We start from the raw sequence: 22,543 nt of genomic DNA, 5'->3' as shown, positions 1-22,543 counted from the left end.
GATCCCTTCCCTGCCTCCTCCTTCCCTCCTCCCCGCCCTCCCCGGTTCCTCCTCGCTTGGGAGGCGAGATTGCCTCACTCGCGAAATGACCCCGGCGAACCCCGAAACAGACCCAAAATGGGGTGGCGGGGGGATGGGGGGTGGGGGTCGCGGCAGGGCTTACCGGACATCCTGAGCAGGAGCGGGCAGCACCTTGCCGGGCGCCCGGTGCGGCGGGAGTGGTGGCCCTGGCCCTGGCCCCAGAGCAGGTGAAGGGGGCAAGAGGAAACAGGCTTGAAATCTGGGGGCCAAGGGACCTGCTTGCCCGGTGGCAATGCCAGGTGGATCCCGATAATATTATTGTTTTATCCCTACGGGTATAAGTTTGAGTTTTTCTCTCCTAATGCCAAGTATTTAAAACCTCTAGAAACCAATGATTTGACAATCAATGATTGCGCGATACTTTCAATTTGAATATTCAAAGGCTCCACAAAATGGGCTATCTTTTTGTGAAACTGAGCACATCCCCATCTAGCAGAGGGTCTGGGGGAACAAGATTTGGTGGGGCCACCCTCCCCACCCTTTGCTTTTGGGACATTTGCAGGATTTTATCCATCTTTCCCTGAACGAAGCAGATGCCTTGAAATTGGCTCAGTATTTTCCCCTCAGACACACAGGCTGCGCTCCAGCCCTCTCATATTTCATCTGCTACCTGCAGAGAGGACTCTGCAAGGGACTGAGCTGCTTCTTGCACATTTTTTTACGTTTTAAGGCTAAATACTAAGGTTTTGGGGCCTAAATGGCAGTGGGCAGGCGTGGCATAACAAAGAGGCTGCCCTGGGCACCCAGGTAGCTGAAGTTACCCAAACCCCACTTCCTTCCACAGCACTCCCTTCCCTCCGTCCAGATGCTGGGCTTATATTGGAGTTTATCTGCGTTTTCCCCTAATTCAGACTATTTGCTCTTGCTGCACAAATCGGCCCCTCTCTTCTTACGTGCTTCAGTGCTGGCCTGCCCTGTGTGTTGCAAGTGGTGGGGTTGCAGTGTGTGGTAGGATGCCACACTTTTTGGATGGCCCTTCATCACTATACAATACTGAAGTGGTTTTTTAGGTTGCGTTTAAACTTTTCGTTGGGCAGTGCAGTCTCTGCCATGCCCTGGGAATAGCTGGCTGAAGGAGAAAGCAGGCCAGGCTGTTAATAATCTACTAGCAGTTCAGTTTGGCTATTGTTGCAGCTGAATCTTTTCTTTTCCTTTAAGTTGAACAAATACACTTGATTTCTGTGGGGAGTGGTCGCAATGGCAATGCCATCCCTGGTGCAGAGGGAGTGCCTCTGCAGCTCCTGGTAGGCCAAGCCTTGCTCGGGGTGGCTCTGCAAGGATGCTTGCCACAGGCTTCTCTGGAGAGGAGCCCTCTCCCCCTCCCCGCGATGCAGCAAAAAGGAGCATGCTGTGCTGGGAAAGTTGCAGGGCGGGGGGCGTCGCAGGGGAGTACACAGACCTGCCCATGCTAAGCTGTTTGGGACCTGAAGCCCTTGCGTTGCTGGGGCTGCTTCCTGCTGAGGCATCGGTGGTGGGTGGGTAGAGCCCGGTGAGGCTGCGGGTGCTGTGCAGGGGAGCTGGCACTCCCGGGAGCCGGGGTAATGTTTACCTCTGTAATCAGAGACCACAGAGCAGAGCATGCAGGCTGCTCGGCTCCAGTCATGACTGAGCTGTATGCCTTAAGGAAACATGAAGCACCCGTGTTTGGGGCGTTCCTGCATTTCCTGGGTTTCAGAGCATTTCCAGGCTCACAGAGACCCTGCCTTGGTTAAGAGCCAAATGCCAGAGTGGGTCAAACACTTCCAAGACAGCTCAAAAACTTTCTGTCCCTGCTTCCCCCTCAGAGCCTGACAGAAATACAGCCAGACTGACCCTGGTGTCCCCATCCATGCAAGTCCCTTGAAGAAGGTACAGCTGAGAGAGCTGATGGTGACTGCTTCACCACTTTGTCAAATAGCAGCTACGGACAGCAATTCAGCCTGGCGGTGTTGTCTGTCGTGCTGTGGAACAAGGCTGCGGGCTTGTGCAGGCCTCCGGTTTGGGGGTGCAGGGGCTGGGTGTGGGGCAAGGAGACCGGCACACACCCCGAGATGCTCTGGGGCTCCTGGCCTTGTCCTGGCTCATGGTCAGGGGAGCAGCTCTGGTTGAGCAGGCGTCACCCCAGGATGCTCCACACCTGCTGCTCGCAGGAGCCTGTGGTGCCCACGGACCAAACAGGGAGGCAGCCTAGCTCAGCTTAGCACATGTGTGGAGAAGCCCTGGCCACTGGCTCTTTCCTCGGGCTGAGCTTTCCCTGTCTCTCCAGGGCCCGACTAGCAAAAAGAAGGGCGCAGCCCATGGGGTGGGCAGAGGCGAGATTTGAGGCACAGAGAGCCACTGGAGTTTGCTTTTCCGAGCAGGTCTGAACAAGTCTGGGGAATCAGGAAGCATTGGGAGGGAATCCAGCCCAGCCAGGACCAGAGCCGGGCAGTCCTAGCCAGCTGTGGTCCTCTGCCCGAGCCGGGGCTCCAGGGGGCTTGGCCCCTGGGGAAGCCTGGGCGCAGGCCAGTGGCTGAGCAGGGCTGCAGGGGTGAGCTTCACCCAGTGGCTGGGGCTGACCCATGGTTGTGACCCCAGGATGGCACTGAGCCACTGCCCCAGGAGCACATCGACACTGGTGGGGTAGAAGCAGGGGCTGTGCTGAGCCCCTGAAGACATAAATGGGCTCCTCTGGGCACGTTGCACCAGGGCTGCTGGTGCTCCGTCTCTCACAGCTGCTTCTCAGCCATGCTGTGAGGGGTCAGGGTGAGAGGTCTGTTCCAGGGCAGCCTGCACAGAACCTTCCCTTTTGGGGCAGGTGCTGAGATCCCTGGGAGCACTCAGTCCATCCTTTGATGCCAGGACATACTCTGGATGGTCTACGGGTGCCTGAACAGCCAGGGAGGTGTTGTCTGCCAGGTGTGGGCTGAGCAAGGGGCTTGTACAGTTGCTGCGTGTGCACTGAGGTGCAGGGACATTCCTGGGCTACAGGATGAGGGGTGGCAGGGATGGTGCTAGGTGGTATGCCTGTAAAAGAAAGGCCTTTGTGTAGAGGACTGGCCTGGCCCACTTGGCAGCTCTCTGCAGTGTTGCTTACAGGGGCCTGCTATTGCTGCCCATTTCTAGGTGCAGTGCTGCATCTCCCAGTCCACGTTCCCTCATAGTGAGGTGCCTGCAGGCAGCATGATGTGAACCGATGCTCTGGGCCTGATCCTGTGACCCCGGTGCCATTTATGATCCCTGGGAGGGTGCTGAGGAGGCTCCAAAGGCCCAATCAGCCCCAGGATTTGAGGAGAAAAGGCAAGGATGGCCTTAAAGCATCTCATCACTACACACTCTCAGGCCCTAGAAAGCTCCCATTCTTCCTCAGCAAGGCTTTTGTTGCTGCTTCTGTGGATGCCAGGCTAGGGGACGAGATGAGGCAAAGCGGGTAGCCTCCATCGGGTACGGAGGCAGCAGGCGGGATTGGCTGCATCTGTGAGGGTTGCACAGGACTCCTCTGTGTGTTTGTGTGTGCAGAGCTACCTCTAGTGGCCATGGGTCCCGGTCTGGCACTGGGACTTCAGATCAGCCTTGAAGCCAGTGACAGCCCCAGGTGGATGTCTCTTGGCAAGGGGCTGGGAGCAGTCTGCCTCATGCCCACTGACACAAGGCTTCGACTCACATCACTTGTATTGATCTGGCGTAGGCAAGAGGGGGAACAGCTCGGTGTTTTCTTCAGGGCAGGAGGGAAACGGGGGAGGATGTGTTTTGTGCGTTGCAGGTGGGAAGGATGGAGAGGGTTCCTTGCATGCAGATCAGCAGGCAGGACGGTGCCCCAACAGTCCCTGCCAACACCCTAAGCTGTCTGCCAGGCCCTGGTGTAGAATGGTGAGCTTTATTCGGTTGTAGCCTTCTGTGCTGTAGGCTCAAATGCGCCATGTCTTTGCTATTCTGGCCATAACTGTTGCCCAAGACAATGCCATGTTTGTTTGCAGCGTGTTAGCGTTAGGGACATACATTTATGCTAACCAGATACCATTACACAGACTCTGTGCTATTAAGGAGGGCTTCCCCCACCCCCTGCCTTGCTCCCCAGCCTTCCCAAATCTCTTCTGGTAACATTGCTCTGTAGATGTAGTTTAAGGTTCAGAGCAACCTGTTCTCTCGGCATCTGAAAAGAAGTACCTGAGATCCTTGTTTTTAGGAAAGGCCCATAGAGTGCAGATATTTTTCAGGCTGTGTATTTTACTTGTGACACAGCAGGATTGTGAGCAATGACTTTCATAAGGTGCTAGAAGGCACTACTGTAAGCTAAATGTGGTAGATCCAAGTGATTGTATTTCTAAACAGAGCATAAAGCATTGCATGTTGTTAGCATCCTCTGTTTGAAGGACCAGCTCTAGGAAAAAGCATACAAATAATTAATTTGCTTCAATAATGGTCCATTGTTCTTTTCGTCCAGATCTTATCTCTCATCAATAAGTTCTCCGGCCTTCATAAGTCCCCCAGATGGGACTTCCATCCTCTTTTGCCCAGGCAGAGTTATCGTGAAGGGGCGGCATCTCCAAGGACTGCTCTGGTGAGAGGTGGCTCATCCTGGAGGTAAGCTCGTTTGCCACAGTCAGGAATGGTGAGAAAGAGTAGGATGAGGTGGCAGCATAGCTGGTGGAGTAGTGGACATCTTCAAGAGGATGCAGAGGGTAGGGCTGGGCTCCGGGGATGGCTGGGGTCCAACTTGAGCTTCGGTATGGGGAAACGCCTCCGGTCTCTTGTGAGGAGAGGCAGCTGGCGCTGGCAGGCAGTGCTTGCAGAGGGTCTGAGCATGCACTATCTGACTGGCTGAGACTGTCGGGTGAGGTCTGCTCCCAGGGCTCTCTCTGCATGGAAGCGGGGAGAGAAGGCAAGAAAGACCCTTAAGAATAAAAGCTTATCCTGGAGGTAATGGTATATCTAGTTTGGCTTCACCAAGTCAAGCTATCCCCAATGTCTAGCTGGGAACACTCACAAGGATTTCTGTTGCTCTGAGGCAGTATTTGGTGTTAAAACTGTTGAAAGGAAACATCCATGCTGTCAGTAGTGGGTGAGGCCTGGAACAGGCTCCCAGTGGGACTGACCAGCCCTGACCCTGCAGGGCCCAGGAGCTCTGCCCTGGATGTGTGGATGGAGCTGGCTCCTGGGAAGTGGCAGGGATGGGGATAGGCAACAGCCTGGAGCTGACCAAGGATGTTTCTAGAAACTTAAGGAGCTTAACAGAGTAGTTATTTTGGGGAGCAGGGAAGGTTGTTAATTTAGAAGCTGGTCTCCAACAGGAAGAGGGGACAATTAGATAGAGGACCGCAACAAAGAGAAAAAACGTTCCCCCTCAGCCCTGACCCATCTGCTGTGCACTCTGCTGCGGCTGCCTCCTGTAACAGCCACATCCTTCCCACATGAATCCCCCTGACTTAACCCCCAGCTTTAAATCAGGTAATCCTTCATTGGGTGACTGAGAACCACAGACTCACTCACTAGTAGGAAGTGCGCTGTGTCATTAGGGAAGGATGGCAGGAGAGGGGGCACAGAAGAAGGGCTGAAGAAGGAGCTGGTACCAGCTGTGAGGGGAGTAGCACGGTAATCCCCATATTGGTCGGTGAGATATGGGTCCAGGAGTGCCGAGTAGCCCTGAGTAGCAGAGGAATTGCATGAGAAGGGCTTGGACCCTAGAGGGGATGAGTAGACATCACTGACAAACTGCTTTGTGTTGTGGAAATCCAACTCAGTTGTGAAGGATCTCCTGACGCCGTAGTAAGCAGCCGTAGAAGGTGAGCCTGTGGTGGTCAGAAAAAAGGGTTGGCTAAAGAGAAACCGAAACAGCAGCACCTGGGGAAGCACAGAGCTAATGGAACCTCTGCAGGTGCAAATTAAAACCTTTTTCTCTCCAGCATCACCCAGGGCAGGAGTCAATCCTGTCTTGAAACAGGTGTGTCAGACCAATTACTTTTAGCACCTCAGACTGTCCTGATCCAGCTGATGACCTCCATCTGCAGCAAACCAAATATGTTTTGGGAAGCTTCAAGTATGAGGCTGGGGGATTGAGGCTAGCTTTACCAGCCTTTGCTTTTTTCTTGCTCTGCTACAGCCCTTGGGAGGAGGATGGGGTTACAGCTGCAAAACCACCTGCCTCTGTTCCAGCCTCACACCCCTTTCCCTGCCCAAGAGCTCTAAGGGACAAACAGGTCAGCTCCTGGTTTTGTGCTTTCTCTCTTTAGCTCCACAGAAAACTGGGAGACACAGAGGGAAAAGAAGGGGATCTGCACGGCACCTCTTTCAAAAGAGGTGGGAACTGCTTTAATTACCTCTCTTTCCCCTCTTTGGGAATTTCATACAAGATTACAGGGGCCTTTCTTTTATTATTGCTGTTCCTGTTTTGACTGTTTCAATTGCTTTCCTCCTGGGCTCCCTCTGAGGGGTGGCCCTGCTCCAGTGCTCCTTTGCTCACTTTGTGTCCTTTGGAGGAGAAGAGACAGGGGCAGTGTCAACTGTCCAACCTGCATAGAAGGTATTTATTGGTGGAGGAAAACTTCACCTGGCATTTGGACAAATGGTAACTGCGGTGTGCTGGTGTTGCCCTGCAAAAGATAAAGATATGTTAAAAAGTGTCCTATCAAAGCTAGGCAGCTCTCTAAGCATGTAGTTTGGGAAGGTGGTGGCATAATTCAGATGCACTATTTGAGCCTTGATGGTATAAGTATGAAGAGCTTAACTACAAGATTTCAAGCCTGTGGCCTCTGAGGTATTAGCAGATGTAGGCCAAGAAGAGATTTTGAAGGTCTTGTGTAGAGTTGATAACAGTAGAAATATCAAGATAACTGGCTTTTCTCATGTACTGCAGGGTCCCTTAATGCAGGCATAATTCTGAGCAGTCATTTTGGTGTTGGCACAAACCAGGTCTCAATAAGCTGGTATCTAAGCTCTTGGCTGATCAAAATAGGCAGATTCTGCATGACTCATGTTCTAGCCCAGCCCTCCTGTGCTGCATCTACCTGCCGCAGAGCTGCTTTAGCTGGCCCGTCCTAGCAGAACAAGCAGGCTGTGTGCAGAAGGCAGTTGTTTGTAGCTACTGTTTGGGTGCAACAGCAATACTGATAATAATACTCTCCTCTTGGTCCCTAGGCATGGAAGAATTAGCCCTGAGTGACCCCGGTGCTCACGGTGGCTAATTCCTTACAAAGCACTGTGGCAAAAGCATCTGCTCCTCTGGAGCAGAGCTCATACATGGATTTTCACTGAGTTCTGTCTCCAGACCTCCAAACCCTTAGAGCAGAAATACAGTGCCCACGTCTGCATTTACTTTAGCTGTGCTGTTGCCCTGGCCAGTGATGGTGGCATGTTATTTTCAGTTTGCATAGTGCAAACAGGAGGTTCCTGCCACAGCAAGCAACCAAATTTAGAGGTTTAAATTTGAATTAAATTTGCCAGTGCTAGGACTTCCTTTTACTGCTGAGGGAGGCTTGCAGCTGCTCCCTGCTCCGTCATGAAAATGAGCTCTGAGACCACACAAGTCACACGGGCTGTGGGAGTGATAGGAGGTGTCAGGAAGGAGCCCTTTGGCTTGCGGGCAGATGAGAGTGTTCACATTGCAGGGTCAGGGCTGGGGCTTGCACCTGTCTCCAGCTGGACCATTTTCAGCCACAGACCTCAGTGAGGATTATAGCTGGTAATGCACGCTGCCCTGCAAAGCTAAAGCCTCCCCATGCAAATCTGCTCTCAGCAGACACCTCTCTCAGCATCCATGTCACATCAGTAACACCTTCTCCTGCTTCAGGGTTTTTCCCCACCACCTTCTCTGCCTGCCCATGGCTGTTGTATCCTGCAGCCAGCTTGTGTCTGCATTCACTGAGGAGGAATCTCTTTGAAAGTAATGGTGCAGGCCTCTGCACTAGTGTTTAGATCGCAGTCTTAACATCCCACTGGGAAGTAATCTAGTACTGTCATCTGGCACCCATAATACTGTGTTTGAGGAAAAAGTTGAGTTAGGAGGTGCGGGTAGCACAGATGCTGCCTACAGGTCAAAGGGCTGCAGTGATGAGGGCTGGGATGCTTTGCTGGAGGGACAGGAAGGTCCCTGGGCATAGCTGTCAGCCTCTAGTATGGAGCATTTCAAATTACCAGTGCATCTAAGTTCATCTTTGATTCTGTCTGTTCAACAGCCACTGAAACTATCTGACTGTGTCACAGGCAGCAGGTCCTCTTGCACGCACCTATGATGGATAGCCACAGAGCTAACATTAGCTGCAAGGGCTTTACCTGCCGTAATTCAATTGCAAGAACCTCTGCAGCAGCCCATCTTTGGCCTTCATCTTAGCAGGTACCCACATACTTGCAGAGACCTACATTTCACTTGCCTCCTGGCTCCTTATACGGTGATGAATGGCTTGGCTTAATTGAAGCCCATTAGTTCATTTCCTCTCTGCATTACTTACTTTCAGTGCCCTGGGACTGAGGTAGCTGGATCTTCTGCAACACAGTGCGTCTGTTTAGCATCACTTGAGCCCACAGCATGTTCAGCTGTTGATAAGCTTGGTCTCAGCCTCCCTTGCATATGACAGGGCAGAGATACTGGCTGGGGGTGCGTACTCTAGAGAGCCGTGTTGCTTCGTTGCCTTGGTAACCCAGGAGCGTTGTTCAGCTACAAGGCTGCCTTGGGGGACTAAATGCAAGGATCCAGGTCATAATAATGACGTGTTCCTGCAACAGGGTCCTATGGTGCCCTTTGACCATATTTTGGCTTCAGTATATCTCCTCTCTGGGCCCAATCTGTAGAACAGCAGATGAAGTAATAAAAATTAAGAAAAGCAAAGCTTAGTCTAGGCAGGGCACCTCACTGGCTTGCTGACAGCAAGTTTGCTGAATGATCTGACCCTGGCCTCTGAGTGCTGCTGGGCATAGTACTTCATCTGTGTACCTACCAGTTTTCCCACCTGAGAAAAGAAGGTAATGCTTTTATGCAGTGGGTAACTGCTGGTTCATGCCTACACAGTAGATGAGCTAAAGGAAAAAAGTCAGACCCTCCCTAAAGCCCTTCTGCCCTGCAGTTGGTGGGAACTCAGAAGCCCAAATTGTGTGGTTTTCATCACAGTACACACTGGTTTCCTATCATTTGATGTGTGCAGGGCCTGGCTGTCATGAAATTGTTGCTGTTCTACTGTTTCAGTAAACAGCCCAGCAGCTCACCTCTGATGAGCAATGACCTTTCCTCAGCAGCAGATCTCCTCCATAGACCTCCCCTTGCATAACAAAGGCTTACTGATTTCGGAGCAAAGATCATGTTCAAACAAAAGATGCAGCTAAATTACACTGCATCATAAATATACAAAGGGGTGTTCAGTTATCTGCCGTGTGCTTTGATTCTGGATTATATTATGTCAGATAAACAGAGCTGCACTTACAGCTGTTCTTTTCATGATATATTCGAGCAAATACGGATGTTTGCCCTGCACAATAATTTTTCGTCTCTCATAGGGAATTAGCAACAGAGCTGATTTTGCATTAGATAGACACACAACTGCTAAGCTTTTGAATACAAAGCAAAGGGCAATAAGGCAAGCAGCAAGTGTTTTACAGTTCCTAGGGCTTTTGATTGCAGCCGTTGAAGCTGCGGCCTCTAGAAAGATAGCAGGTAAAGCATGATAGTCATCAAGCAGGTTCTGTTTTCTCAGGGAGAGCAAACACAGCAGTTGCTTCCTGCTGCTCCCCAAAGCAGTATTCCTAAATGCCTGCCTGGTGGGAGCATGTGTTTCCCAGTGACTGTCTGTGGCTCAGGGGCTCTTCCGCCTTTCTGCATTAGCTGAAGGCTGTGAAGATATCTATGGCTAGATCTTGCTTTGGTTGGTAATGCCCATGCTGGTTTTCTGCCTGTTTTGGTACACAGAGTTAACATGCATGAAAGTAACAGTGAGAAAAATACTTGCAAGTCCCTTTGAGGTCTCTTTGTTTTGCTAAAGGCAAAAAGCCTGAGGGGAAAAGAGCATCAAAGCTCCTAATATGTGTCCTCTGCTGCCGGTAATTCGGGTCTCTGCTCCCACCCTTTCCTTCCAGGACACAGTTTCAGCAGCTTGACTGCATCTCCTTATCTGTCAGTGACCCCATTGCTGCCAATCAGCCTGGAAGTAAAGTGCTGCTGCTTGGTAAAGGTGAGCCTTGACAACGCACAGGGAATGGCTTACTGTGCCACCGGATTCCACATGCTGGCACCTGCAATATTGTGTCTTCTTCTGGGGACAGCATCACTTTTCTTGCTAGTAATTGAGAAAAACAACGTAGCATACTAGAATTTGACTTAGGTTTCCTGTTGCCATAGAACCACTATAAGAAGTAATCATCTTTCACAAACTGATGCTTGGCCTCTTTCCAGACCATAACATCACTGCATCTCCCCTGGCACTCTAGTATGCCAGAGAGGAGCTGGAAGGAGCACAACATTCAGGGAAGAACATCTATTTTTGTGGTGCTGAGCTGTTCAATTGTAGCTAGTAAAAAAGGAAGTTGACTTGGAAAGGTGTTAATTGGGGGTTGGAAAAAAAGGGGGGGGGGGGGGGGAACTTTAATCCCTCAAAGGTTCACTGATGTAAAAAATCAAGGAGCCATCTGTGATCTTTGGGGGCAAACACTAGTGTTGCAAATGTTTTTGCTATTCCCTGCCAATATTGGCAGTGCCCTCAACATAACAGTGAACTCAACATAAATGCTCTTTAAACCAGAGGATTACATGACATGACTTTTCTGGTTTAAAAAAAAAGGGGGGGGGGGGGGGAGAAGTGACTTACACTGAAGCAGGAGCCACTGCTCTGCCTGGATCGTTTTTCAGCAAGAAGATCTTTGACTGTGTGCTTCACTCGCACTCCCTGATACACCCGTTTTCCAAAATCTGTAGGGACTGAGGGAATGAAACGAGCATTAGAGGAGTTCAATGAAAGCATATAGCAGCTGGAAGAGGTTGTTACAGAAGAAGCAAATTCATCGCCTCTGTACACCAAGTTGGGAAGGAAGTATAAAAGACTGCTATTATTAATACAAAATCATCCCTTAGGAGCCCAACAGTGAGGGCTGCTCACTTGCAGAGAACAAAGTCTGAGGTGCCCTACCCTGTATTTCAGCATTGGGTGCCATGTGGTTTCCATGCAGCTCCCTCTGTGCCAGATATGGCTGGCTGATGGTTTTAGGCTTTTATTTTCCAAAGAGAGCTCTGGGGCATCCTACATTTCCCCTCTGGGTCAGCAACATTTGATTTAACTCTACAGCCCTTATTGCTTTCAGCAGAGATGCTATGGTTTAGCCCCTCCTTGCCCTTCTGGAGTTGCTGGCTTTCAGCACATTGCTCTGCGAGCTTTGACCTCAGTGCAGCAAAGGTGGAAATACCCTGGACAGTTGAAGTCGCTGCTCTGAACAGTGATGTGAATCACAGTGCAGATCTCAGGAAAGGAAAAGGAGCTGACTGCTGAGTCTGCTTTGTATCCACAGCAAGTACAGACAGGGACTTGGGGACTCCGTTGTTTTATCAAGGTTATTGAGGAAGGCACAAAGAGGGGTTCAGTGTCTCAGGATGTCACCCAAGAGACTGACGGCAGGCCTGGCTCTGTTTTCTTGACCTGCCTGGAATGCAGCACAACCTGTCCCTAGGGTCTGTGTGACTTTTGGTGTGAGGCATCTGTCCTCTTCCTCTGCCTGGATAGAGCTTTGCGAGATCTGCCTTGTGTACAGGTGTTTTGGCACGAGTGAGCAGAGAGAGGTATGAGGTACCATACCAGGGATGGCTCTTTTATCCTGGCTAGCGGGCTGTGCCTGAACAGAGAGCTCACACCTGTGGAACCAGGGAGGAGTGTCCACATGGGCTTTTATTGAAATCTTCCAGAGAAGAACTTAACTTTGAAGCTAATCTATTGGAAAACATGCAGCCATCTTCTCCTGAGGGAACAAAACCAGCCATTCCACAGCTGATGTGTTTGATCTCTAAAATTGTGATATACCATTTTGCCCTTCTGCTTTTCAGGTTGTGTCATTTGGCTCCATTTATCACTTTCTTTCATGTTGCATTGTGTCCCCAGGTGCACATGCACGTGGAGAGCTTAGAAAGGGAAGAGTAGAGGGTTTAAACAACCCAGAATCTCAGTGCTGGCTTGAGGTTACCCCAAATGTTTTCTGTTGGGCCATAGAAATTGCAATTTTGGGCAACTGGGTGTTTGAGTACTAACCAGAGAGACTTCAGCCAAGACCAGGCACAAGGCAAACACATTGCAAGAGACAGTGCTCCAGAAAGCTTATGATCAAAACAGTCAAAATAGAGGTAAACACTGAGTCTGCATATCAACCAGTGAGTATCTGTGGACAAGCCAGGACACAGCCAGAAATGGTTATCAACTCTTGCAGCTGAGACTGGGGCCAGCTCTTTTCTATGGCCCAAGGAAGAAAACTCCCTCCTGTAGCCCCTTTTCAGGGCTGTTTTTACTGAGAGCAGTTGGAAGCATGGGTACCTGGTGCGCACATGTAGCTGGAGCTGAAAAGCTGTGGCAGAGCAGGTATAACTGGCAGAAACAGCTATACTTTCTGCATTGGAAACTTTGCATCTTTGCATGAGAGTTCCTTTAAAGATACAGCATTGCAATTTGATAGAAAAGCCTGAAATGTATAGCACAGTTCATTCAGCTCCATCATGGTCTGATACTTGCAATAACTCATGCAGACTTTGCTAGCTGCATCCAGTTGAAGATTCAGCACAGAACTTTTGCAGGAGGACCAAAGCCAAGGAGACAGTCTTATATTTAATTTTCAGAATGGGGATATTTCTGAAATAGCATCACTGGAAAAGCTGTGAGCAGCTTTTGTTCTTTTATTCTGCAGTCTGATATTGCCAAACCCTACAACCTCTTTGTGTTAACTGACCTTGCTTGTCTGTGACCATTTCTAGCAAGTGTCTGATGATCTGCACTTCTGCAGTCCTGTTTGCCTAAGACCTTTACTATGGTCTAAAGACATTAGAAAAATGTTTCCACACCTCCTTACTTTTACACACAGATGCTGTGCTATTGAATTTACTTCACTCATATACTCACAGTTTTTCCTCTGCTCAAATTCTTATAAGTAAGCAATGTAATGGCTCTGTCATTTAACGCTGTTTTTAACTTAGCAGTCCAGCCTCACATAAATAAACCTGTTGTTTTCAGTGAGTTATTTAGCAGGATCTGATGCCAGCTATTAACACTCCAAATAACTCTGCTATTGGCAGCACTGGGGAAAGGAATGCTAATTTAGGCCTGAGTTTAAATAATTTTCAAGCAAATTGAATCGTATTTCACATCACTTTTATCTAACTGCCTTTTGGAAAAATATTGCATTGTGAGGGAATATAAATTCAGCCTAGAGAAGGCAGAACATGCTAATAGGTACTATTGAATTCTTGGGACATTAAAGATGCCACATGTGGATTTTAGACAATTATTCCTCCTCTTTGTTTTGGTTTTGTTTTTGTTTTTTTTTTTAAATATGAGCCCAAGGATGGCAAGGTATGTTCTTTCCCTGATATTTCTATGAAGATGTATCTTTACGCTTGTGAAAAGTCAAGGTGCTGAAACTCACCTGTTTCCATTGTCGTCACTGCTGACAAGTCCCAGCTCTCAGATTCTGCAGGACTTTGGAGAAAGGCTGACTGTCATGAGCTTCCCAGAGCAGACTGAAGCCAGTGCTCATACTCCACTGGTAAAGTTCCAGCTGATCCTGACAGAAATATGCTTTCCACAATTTAGTGATGTCTCCGTGATACCTTGTTTGGGATTTGCTTAAATGCAAATCTCTTGATGTGTGTTTCACTTCAATTTGCATGGCCAGTGGTGGATCATTCCCAAAGAGTCTCCTTCCTGTCTGAGCCAACATTTCATGGATGAAAACTGAGGTGAGGTTTACTGATGGAAAAATCTTGGGTTAAAGTGAAAGGCTGGCAAGTCTTGCAGTGATGAGCCATCTCCTTACAGGTTAGGAACCTGGCTGGAAAAACAAGGCTTGGGACAAGAGCATCTTCTCGTGAGTAAGTGTGAGATGCCCATGTGCTGTTGAAGATGCACACAGCAGGCCTTGCTTGGGGAGTAGTACTGTTTCTCTGGGACCCCATAGGCTAGCTTGTGTGTTACACAATTAAAACTGGATCTTTGGACACTGTGAACCCAGGAGGCTTTGCATGGCATCTGCTAGCACCTGCGGGGAGAGGGGTAGCACTCAGCCAGGGACAACATGCTCATGGGACGGGAAGGAACATCCTTTAGCAAACTCACATGCTCCTGGCGGGGAGGCCAGGGTTTGGCTTTCCTTTATCAAGCGAGGGATCCCCTTTCTGAAGGTCTGAGGTTAGTCCCCAGTGAGGTGCCAGGAGGGGGAACAGCAGCCAGGAAAGGACCTGTTCTTACACTGCTGCTGGACTCAGGTTAAAGGGACCTTTGGCCAGGCCTGCTGTAGCCATTCCTCTGTTCCCAGCCTCCAAATGGTAGCAAGTCTGTTTCTGAACCAAAAAAATCTGAACCAAAAAACAGAGTTAAGCCTTCAAATTCTTCTTTAAACATCATAGCTTATATCCTGGTTCTGAAACATATCTGCATTTGCTGCAAGAGAGCTGTTTTCCCTGCAACATGGCTAGCACAACCTATCAATACAGTAAGGGCAGGCTGTGGTGAGACAGATGATCTCTGGAGTGCTTTGTGTACAAGCAGCATGGGCTGGTGCACAGCATTGCTGTGCTCATCTTACATGACCAGGACAAGACTGGCGCTAATACGTTCCTTATAATTAAATATTTCTTCTCTTGTGGCGTCTGCTGCCAGCTTGCGGGTCTATTAGGTAAGATCCGTCCCTGTTTGTAATTCCATGCGCTTTCCCCGGCATTGGGCTGGAGATGAATTTGGCCTGTCATGTGAACTGCCTTCCTGGGGAAGGTTATGGGTTTTTTAAGTGTAATTATTCTTTTCCTTCAGAAGAAAAATAAAATACAAAGAGCAGCAGCTGGCAAAGGCTGCATCTGCTCACGCCATAGAGGCAAGTGGGGAATGCAGAGCTGAAATAACACCTTGAATAATTCCCAATATTCTTAAGTTGCAGAACAAGTCAGGTATTCTGCCTGCTCAGACATGGAGCTCAGGACCAAGAGGACATCACACGATCAAGACAATGGAAGACTCAAGCTCCTGTGTACAGAGTCTTTCACTGTGTATATATGCCCTCTTATATAAGACAAGTCTTATTTTGGCCTGTCCATTCTTGGCCACCCCCTCCTGCTACCCACAGGTGTCTTAGATTTGGTTGACAGGTAATAGAATGGGCAGAAAGCACCAGGTGGGTTGGGGAAGCGTGGGCAGATGTAAAGTCACAGCAGAAGAGGGCTGTCTTTGCTTTGTCAGCAATAGGCTTAGTTTGCCACCTGCCTCCTGGCAGGCTTCCCAGATAGTTTTGTCTCCTGTGCCCGATATTTATATACTTTGGTTCGGATATGCAAGTTAAATCCCAGCCCCATTCAAGCTAATAGCTTTGCACTGCCTAGCCAGTCCAGGTGTTTTCTGTACTGGTTACAAAATAATTACATTGAAAACAAGAGGTCCTGCAGAAAACAAACAAACAGAGAGAAAATAGAAACTCAGCCAGCCTTCTTTTAGATGAGATCCATCTCTTACATTTTCATTTGAAAAAGCATCATACTCAGATTTTCTATATAATTTAGTGAGTTTGGGCATGTACTTTCCATTCACGTTGGAGGAGAGACCTGGTGTGTATGACAGGAGTTATAGAAGCAATTGTGTATTGGCAAGGCACACTTTGTGGCACATTTTATACAATCCCATTTCGTTTTAGCATGGCATTTACCTGCGCCAAAGCAAACTTTCTGAGAATTGTGTCTCTGTTTTGTGTTACAAAAGCCTGGAACAGCAGATGTCATAGTCAATGTATATTTGTTTAATCCAAGCTGTCATTTCAATCTGTCCTCTTGTTACGGAGTAAAGAGAATATGTTGCATTATCTCGCAGCAGGAACTGCAGTACTGAAGGGTTTTGTATTCGGCACTTGGCTGGGGTGCCCAGCTGCATGGATTTTGACTGCAGTCTTTGCACTGTGAGGACTCTCTTGTTTAGGCACGGAATGTTTCTGGAGGCACCTGAAATTAATGTACGTGGCCTGTGCTGCTCTTCACGCTCCACCACCGCAAAGCCAGGTCCCGTGCCAAATCTTAAAACAACGAAAGCGGTCCCGGCTTCCCAAAACCAAACGCCAGTCGGTCCCGCGGCTGTCTGCAAGGATTTCGGCTCGGGGCTCAGCCCCAAAAGGCCCAGGAACCTTTGTGAGCCGGCGCCGTTTCCTGGCGGGCCCGCGCGGCCGCTGCCCGCCCGCCGCCGGCTCCTCCGCGGGGATTGGTCGGCGGTTGAGCGGGGGGCGGCTGCTATTGGGCGGGCGCGGTCCGTTGGGCTCCGGCGCCCCCCGGCGGGGCAGGGGCGGACGGGGGGTGAGCGGGGCGGTCTCCCGAGCCTCCCTCTGCCCCCTCGCCCCGGGGCTTCCCGGTTCCCCCTCCGCCGCCGGTTTGGTGCCTCTGGGCGTCTGCCCGCCGCGGTGGCTTAGCCCCGACTCCGGCCGCTGCTGCGGGAGCGCGGGGCCGCCCCTGCCCTCGCCGAGGCCCGCAGGACGCAGCGCCCGGGCCGGTTTCGGGCAGCGGGGTGACGGCGACGGTGAGGGGGAACCCTCGGCGTCTCCGCTCTGCCTTTCGGGGCCGGCGGCCCCGGCCATGCCGCCCCCTAAGGCCGGCGGTAAGGGGGCCTTGGTGCTGCAGTGTGAGTGGGAGGCGTGCACCTACGTGGCCTCGAAGATGGAGGAGTTTTGCGAGCATGTGGCCCAGCACCTGCAGCAGCACCTTCCCGGGGAACACCGGGACGAGATGGACCCTCTCGGTAAGGAGCTGGCAGCTTCGACCCGCTGCGTCTCGCGAGCCCGCCCTCTCCTCTGAGATATTTCATTGTGCGAGAATCTTCCTCTCCTGGAGGAGAGCAGCGCTGCCTGTTGCAGGACTGGAATCTCGTGAAAAAAGCCGTGGTGTTTCTCTGTTTGCGGGAACCTGAGCTTTACTTGGAGAGTTTCCATCAGACAATTATGGTCTGTATATCTCCTGTTTGTGTTGCAGAGGAATACACGTGTTTGTGGCAGGAATGTGGTTTCTGTTCCCCAGAGAGCTCAGCTGACCTCATTCGCCACGTCTATTTCCACTGTTACCACACCAAGCTGAAGCAGTGGGGGCTGCAGGCCCTGCAGAGCCAGACAGATGTGAGCCATTGCCAGCTGGACTTCCAGAGCCGCAATATCATCCCTGAGATCCAGGAGAACTTTCTGTGTCTGTGGGAGTACTGTGAGGTGAGAACAGGGGACGCAATTTCACTTTCCTATGGGTTATCTGTGATGTGGCAGCCAAGGGAAGGAGAGCTGCTTTTGTTCTGCAGCTCACCTGCATGCCTGCCTGTTAACTGTGTTTGTACCTGTGTGAAAGTGCCTGTTGTACTCTGGCTGAGGCCAGCTCGTGCTGATCTCTTCACCCTGTTCTGCCTGTCCTTGCTCCCCAACAGAGATCATTTGATAATCCCGAGTGGTTCTATCGGCATGTGGAGGATCACAGCTTCTGTTCGGAGTACAAGGCATCAGGAAAGGAGAACCACGTGGTCCTCTGTGGTTGGAAAGGTTAGTGGGTGCATGCAAGGCCTCTCTAGAGTGCTTTGCACAGGGCTGAATTGCAAACGTTGTACGAGAGAACTCTGCACTCCTTGGCAGGGTTTCAGAGAGCCTCTTGAACTTCAAAAATACATGTGCATGGTCGTAACAGTGAAATGTTTCTGTAGAATCTCCTTCAGGGGATCCAGTTGAGTGCTTAATATTGAACTTTTCATTTATATTTAATTAGTACCTAGAAGAAAAGACTCCAGTTCATTTTTTTTTCTTTCAATAATTTCTCTCTCCTGTGTTTGTGCAGTTGCCATAGCTGCTTGCGGTGGAGGGGTGGGGGGCCACACCAGTTGTACATTAGTGATCTCATCCTGCTGTGACCTTGCTTTGTGGGCTTTTCAGAGCAGGGAGTTGATCCTTGTTAGCCAAAACACAAGCAAGAAGCCTGCCGTTCAGTCAGTTTGTGGATCGTGGCCCACGTGCGAAGGATCTTAATGGCATTCTGTTGTTTCTGTTTAGACTGTGATTGCACCTTCAAGGGGCGCTGCAAACTGCGGGAGCACTTGCGCAGCCACACGCAGGAGAAGGTGGTGGCCTGTCCTACCTGTGGGGGGATGTTCGCCAACAACACCAAGTTCTTTGACCACATCCGCCGTCAGACTGCACTGGACCGTAAGCTCCTGCGGGTGGGGAAGGAGTGGTTTGTGAGCGGTTTTCTGACTGTGCCATTTGGTTTGCTAGAGCTGCCTGTTCTCTGCAAGAAAGGGCATGGGTGTGCTTGGAAACAGTCTGGCTTCTTTGATGACTGGGAGCTCAGACACTGATGAATCTCTGAGAAGTGTCTTCTTGCAGAGGCAGGAGGTTTGGAGGCTGACAAGGCTGCACAGGTCTCACACTGCTGCAGCCAGAGCTTTCCTCTTGCAGGGACCCAGGACTGAAGTCAAAGGCAGCAGTTGGGCACTTGCAGCAGCACTGGGATTTGCTTGCTGAGTTCCCCTGTGCTGTGCTGGTGATGTGTGTGTGATGGTTGCTCCCCAGTTCCTGCACTGGCAGCCCAAGGAGGCTGTGCGAAGGGGAGGCAGATTGGTCTTTGCAAGTGGTTTTTTTTTTTTGTTTGCTTTGTTTGGCTTTGTAGTCAGTGTCTGCTGTGTCTGCCTGGAGAGAAGGGTTCCCAGCTCTACTGTAACTACCTCTTTTTCCCTCTTTTTGTGCTGTTGTCTCTGCTTTGATCTCTTTTCTCACCGCCTCATCCCCTTTCTCCCTGGCCTTCATGCTGCAGAGCAGAGGTTTCAGTGTTCTCACTGCTCCAAGAGGTTTGCCACAGAGAGGCTGCTCCGTGACCATATGAGGAACCATGGTGAGTAAAGGCCCCTTCTCCCAACTGAGGCTCTGAAGAGTGCATGCTTTCCCCTGCTTTGTGGTAATGTTTTCCACCCATTGTTTTGCACAGTGAACCATTACAAGTGCCCTCTGTGTGACATGACCTGCCCGCTGCCCTCCTCCCTGCGAAATCACATTCGTTTTCGGCACAGCGAGGAGCGGCCGTTCAAGTGTGACTACTGTGACTACAGGTGAGGACCAGGGCTTTCCGTCTTCCCAGATTGCTGACGGAGAAGCACCCAGAGGCATGCGTGTGCGTGCATGCTACACAGTGTTCAGCCTTGTTCCCTTATAATTTCCTTTTAGCTGCAAGAATCTCATTGACTTGAGGAAACATCTGGACACGCACAGCAAAGAGCCAGCCTATCGCTGCGAGTTTGAGGCTTGCAGCTTCACTGCACGTTCCCTCTGCTCCATCAAACTGCACTACCGGAAAGTCCATGAGGTGGGAAGGGAGCAGAGGGCTGTTCTGCTGTGTACTCTCTCCCAATGAGGCTGAGAACTGCTAAGTGCAACATGCTGTACAGAAGCATGAGGAAAAAAGCTAAAGTCATGTCAAGTGCCCCAGGCTGACCAGGGCTGTAGGAATGTGAGGTCAGGTTGCATTCCTCTCTTACTGCTGCAATGATATGTCATGTCAGTCTTCTCAGAGAACCTGATTCCTCCTTGCATGCACATGCATGGGTACCAGGCCCTCTGATCAGGCTCAAGGGGTATTCACATCGCTCTCTCTGCCCTTCAGGGTGACTCAGAGCCCCGGTACAAGTGCCATGTCTGTGACAAGTGCTTCACACGTGGAAACAACCTCACTGTCCACCTCAGGAAGAAACACCAGTTCAAATGGCCCTCGGGACATCCTCGCTTCAGGTACTGCCCATCCTTAGCTCCTCCCTATCTCCTCTCTAGTGCAAGAGCGCTGGAGCTGCATCCTGTGTCTTGCTGGAGCAGAGACCTGGCAGCGCTTGGGTTCTGATGTTTGCCTGTAATGTGCTCAAGACCCATTTCCCAGTGGCTGGGAGACACTGGGCAGCAAGCATTCGAATGGATCTGGCACAGCGACAGAGCAGTGCTGGGTGGCAGCTCCAGCAGTGGGTCTGAGATTAGGGGCAAGATTAGCAATGGTGCCATCACAGCTGCATCTGGTGGGATGTTTCTGAGCTTGGCAGGGGGCAGGTCCAGGTGTCCCACTCCAGGAAAAGCTGCTGTAGATCAATCTCTTGACAGATGCCTCTGCTGCATTTTCTCTAGGAAACTCCGTAGGGTTTCCAGAGCCTAAAAGCTGGGAGGGGAAGAGGATGGACTTCAAATGCTCCCAGTGAAACAGAGTGGTGGAAGGAGATGGGCTTGGGAGGTGATAGAACCCTGGCAGAAGGCTCAGAAGCTGCCACATGGATGTGCTTTTAGGGATAGGGGTTGGAGGGTTTTTATCTTACTTGCCCAGTATCATCTATGTAGCACTGGGCTTTGAAACCTAGAATATAGTGCCCCTTCCTTGGCTGCTGCTTCAGGCTACTACCTGTCTCTTGGGAAGGGGCTGTAGTGTGACTGGCTCCATCACCCATGCCTATCTCTGCTCAGGTACAAGGAACATGAGGATGGCTACATGAGGCTGCAGCTGGTGCGTTACGAGAGCGTGGAGCTGACAGAGCAGATACTGAAGGACAGAGAGAAGCAGGGGGAGGCACTGGATGGCTCAACTGAGTGTGTGGTGCTGTCTGAGGGTGAGGGCAACCTGCAGGGCATCATTTTGGAGGCCCCGGCAGAGGCTCCCCTGGTGGAGAACAGTATTGCTGAGCTGCAAGTGGCCCCACTGCGCCCGGCCCCTTGCTCTGCTGACAACCCTGAGCCAGCACGGCCGAGTGCCTTCCTGGGAGCAGCGCTGTCATCCGAGCAAGAACCTGGCACCCTGGCCAACCCCATCATCCGTGTGGTGAACCGGACCAATGAGCATGGAGAGAGTGAGACTGTGTATTATGTCATGGCCAGCACATCCTCAGAGGAGCAGGTGTCAGCACCTGGCGGGCTGGCTGTGGAGCTGGAGGAGAATGTCATGGACCGTCTGCAGAAGACGGCTGAGGAGCTGGGCATCCAGATTGTGTGAGGTGCTCACCTGCCTCTCTGCACGAGGAAAACTTGGGCCGGTGGGGGAGGTTGGGAAGTGCTTGCGGGAGAGGGCTGAGCTTGTCTTCACCTGTCTGCAGCTGGCTAAATTCCCCTTCTGCTGCCCCAGCCTTTCTGGCTGCTGGTTCTGGTCAGCATGGGGAGAGGGGAAGGACAGGTCTCTCTCAGTTGTGGGTCAAGTGATCTGAGCTGGAAAGAGCTGTCTGTCTCCTCCTTTTGGGGATTAGGGACTAGCAAGCCTCTCCCACCCTTCCAGGAGGGTTGGCCTTTGCCTGACACAGGCCTTCCCCTCTGGGTCACTCACTGGTGGTATGGTCCCTGCTGCTGTGCAGCTAAGTTGTCAGCCTTTGCTGAGCCTGGTCCTCAGCTAGGATCTCCCCAGGCAGGATGATGTGCTGAGCAGACACTGCGGCTGAAGCCTCTTCCCTGGAGAGATGTGTAGCCCTTAGCAGGCCTGTTCTCCCCCATCCATACTTTGTTCTCCAAGGGATGGCTCTGCTTCTGCCTTCATCAGCAGTTCCCTGCACATCATCTTTCCTAGGTCATTCAGCTGGTGCTGTTGGTGGTCTTTGCACCACTGATCCCCTTACACTGCACTGATCTCTGGTGGGAGAGGGTGGAGGTGCTGTCGCTTGCAGGCTACTGCTCCCTGCAGCGCTGCGGGATTGGGAGCTTCTTGCTGCTTTTGTCCTTCCCTGGGTTTCCTCCCCACATTGGGGTTTGGGCTTCTGGTTGGGCAAAGTGTACTTTGGCAAGACAAATAAAAGTCAGACTGCCAGGCCAACCAGTGTCTGATGTCTGTTTCAGCCCCGTCCCTGCCAGCTGTGGCATGTTGTCGTGATAGAATGAGACCAAGTTGCCTAGAGCCTGGAGTGTGGGAGGTGGGCACTGAAGAGCTGCCAGGATCTCTGGACACATCCTATGTGTTGCCACTTGGTGCAGCTGGCGGCTGCCTTGAAAAGCGTGTTGTTCCACGTCCCCAGAGGTGGCACTGGAAGGCCAGGTTTAACTCTGGCACTCTTGTTCCCTGCTGTCCTGATACGGGCTTGATTTTTGCTGCCTCCTTCAGGGTGTGAATGTCAGCTGCCTGCAATGTCATTGTTTGAATATAGAGAGTAGCTTGGGCTTGTGAGCAGAGCCAACTTGCCCTTTGTGGAGTGATTTGGATAAGAACAATGTGAGGCTGGTGTCACTGTGGTGACACTTGGGCCCTCACTGCCCTGTGTGTGCAGGTGGTGTGCTCAGATGGAGTCAGGGAGGCACCCTGCTGATCTCCTCGGCTGGATGCTGACTTCTTCCCATCTCCTTTTTC

At 51.0% G+C, this 22,543-nt stretch overlaps 3 protein-coding genes across 3 annotated transcripts in view; 1 reads left to right on the top strand and 2 right to left on the bottom strand.

Annotated features, from left to right (window-relative positions):
* Positions 1-170, bottom strand: part of COLCA2 (colorectal cancer associated 2) — a 7,214-nt gene extending 7,044 nt beyond the window's left edge. Inside the window, exon 1 of the mRNA XM_010581496.1 lies at positions 79-170. Within this exon, the coding sequence (XP_010579798.1) occupies positions 79-170 (92 nt within the window). The remainder of the gene's footprint in view (positions 1-78) is intronic.
* A 4,326-nt stretch (positions 171-4,496) lies between these two features.
* On the bottom strand, positions 4,497-13,642 carry LOC104840522 (chromosome unknown open reading frame, human C11orf53). Its single transcript, XM_010581495.1, has 5 exons — positions 13,633-13,642; positions 10,827-10,936; positions 6,587-6,629; positions 5,530-5,828; positions 4,497-4,898 (listed from the first exon to the last, which is right to left on the bottom strand). Exons 1-5 carry the CDS (start codon positions 13,640-13,642, stop codon positions 4,497-4,499), a joined length of 864 nt encoding a protein of 287 aa, XP_010579797.1.
* A 3,051-nt stretch (positions 13,643-16,693) lies between these two features.
* HINFP (histone H4 transcription factor) lies at positions 16,694-21,938 on the top strand. The gene is made up of 9 exons (XM_010581458.1): positions 16,694-16,970; positions 17,201-17,427; positions 17,637-17,748; positions 18,250-18,402; positions 19,010-19,087; positions 19,181-19,301; positions 19,417-19,555; positions 19,853-19,977; positions 20,689-21,938. The coding sequence occupies exons 1-9, from the start codon at positions 16,808-16,810 to the stop codon at positions 21,209-21,211; spliced, it is 1,641 nt and encodes a 546-aa protein (XP_010579760.1). The 5' UTR covers positions 16,694-16,807; the 3' UTR covers positions 21,212-21,938.
* Positions 21,939-22,543: the final 605 nt, after the last annotated feature.

This window comes from Haliaeetus leucocephalus, unplaced genomic scaffold, assembly GCF_000737465.1.
Source record: "Haliaeetus leucocephalus isolate CR32 unplaced genomic scaffold, Haliaeetus_leucocephalus-4.0 Scaffold773, whole genome shotgun sequence".
NCBI classification, from domain to species: domain Eukaryota; kingdom Metazoa; phylum Chordata; class Aves; order Accipitriformes; family Accipitridae; genus Haliaeetus; species Haliaeetus leucocephalus.
The sequence above is the reverse complement of the archived record's forward strand: the minus strand, read 5'-3'. Positions and strand labels throughout refer to the sequence as shown.

Excerpts from the sequence above, each read along its gene's own strand:
- LOC104840522 (XM_010581495.1), bottom strand. Across the intron at positions 6,630-10,826 it reads GCAGTGGCTCCTGCTTCAGT|GGCAACACCAGCACACCGCA; the intron begins GTAAGTCACTTC and ends TATCTTTTGCAG. Across the intron at positions 5,829-6,586 it reads ACCATTTGTCCAAATGCCAG|GCTCACCTTCTACGGCTGCT; the intron begins GTGAAGTTTTCC and ends TGACCACCACAG.
- HINFP (XM_010581458.1), top strand. The coding sequence starts at position 16,808 with ATGCCGCCCCCTAAGGCCGGCGGTAAGGGGGCCTTGGTGCTGCAGTGT. Across the intron at positions 16,971-17,200 it reads GGACGAGATGGACCCTCTCG|AGGAATACACGTGTTTGTGG; the intron begins GTAAGGAGCTGG and ends TTTGTGTTGCAG. Across the intron at positions 17,749-18,249 it reads GGTCCTCTGTGGTTGGAAAG|ACTGTGATTGCACCTTCAAG; the intron begins GTTAGTGGGTGC and ends GTTTCTGTTTAG.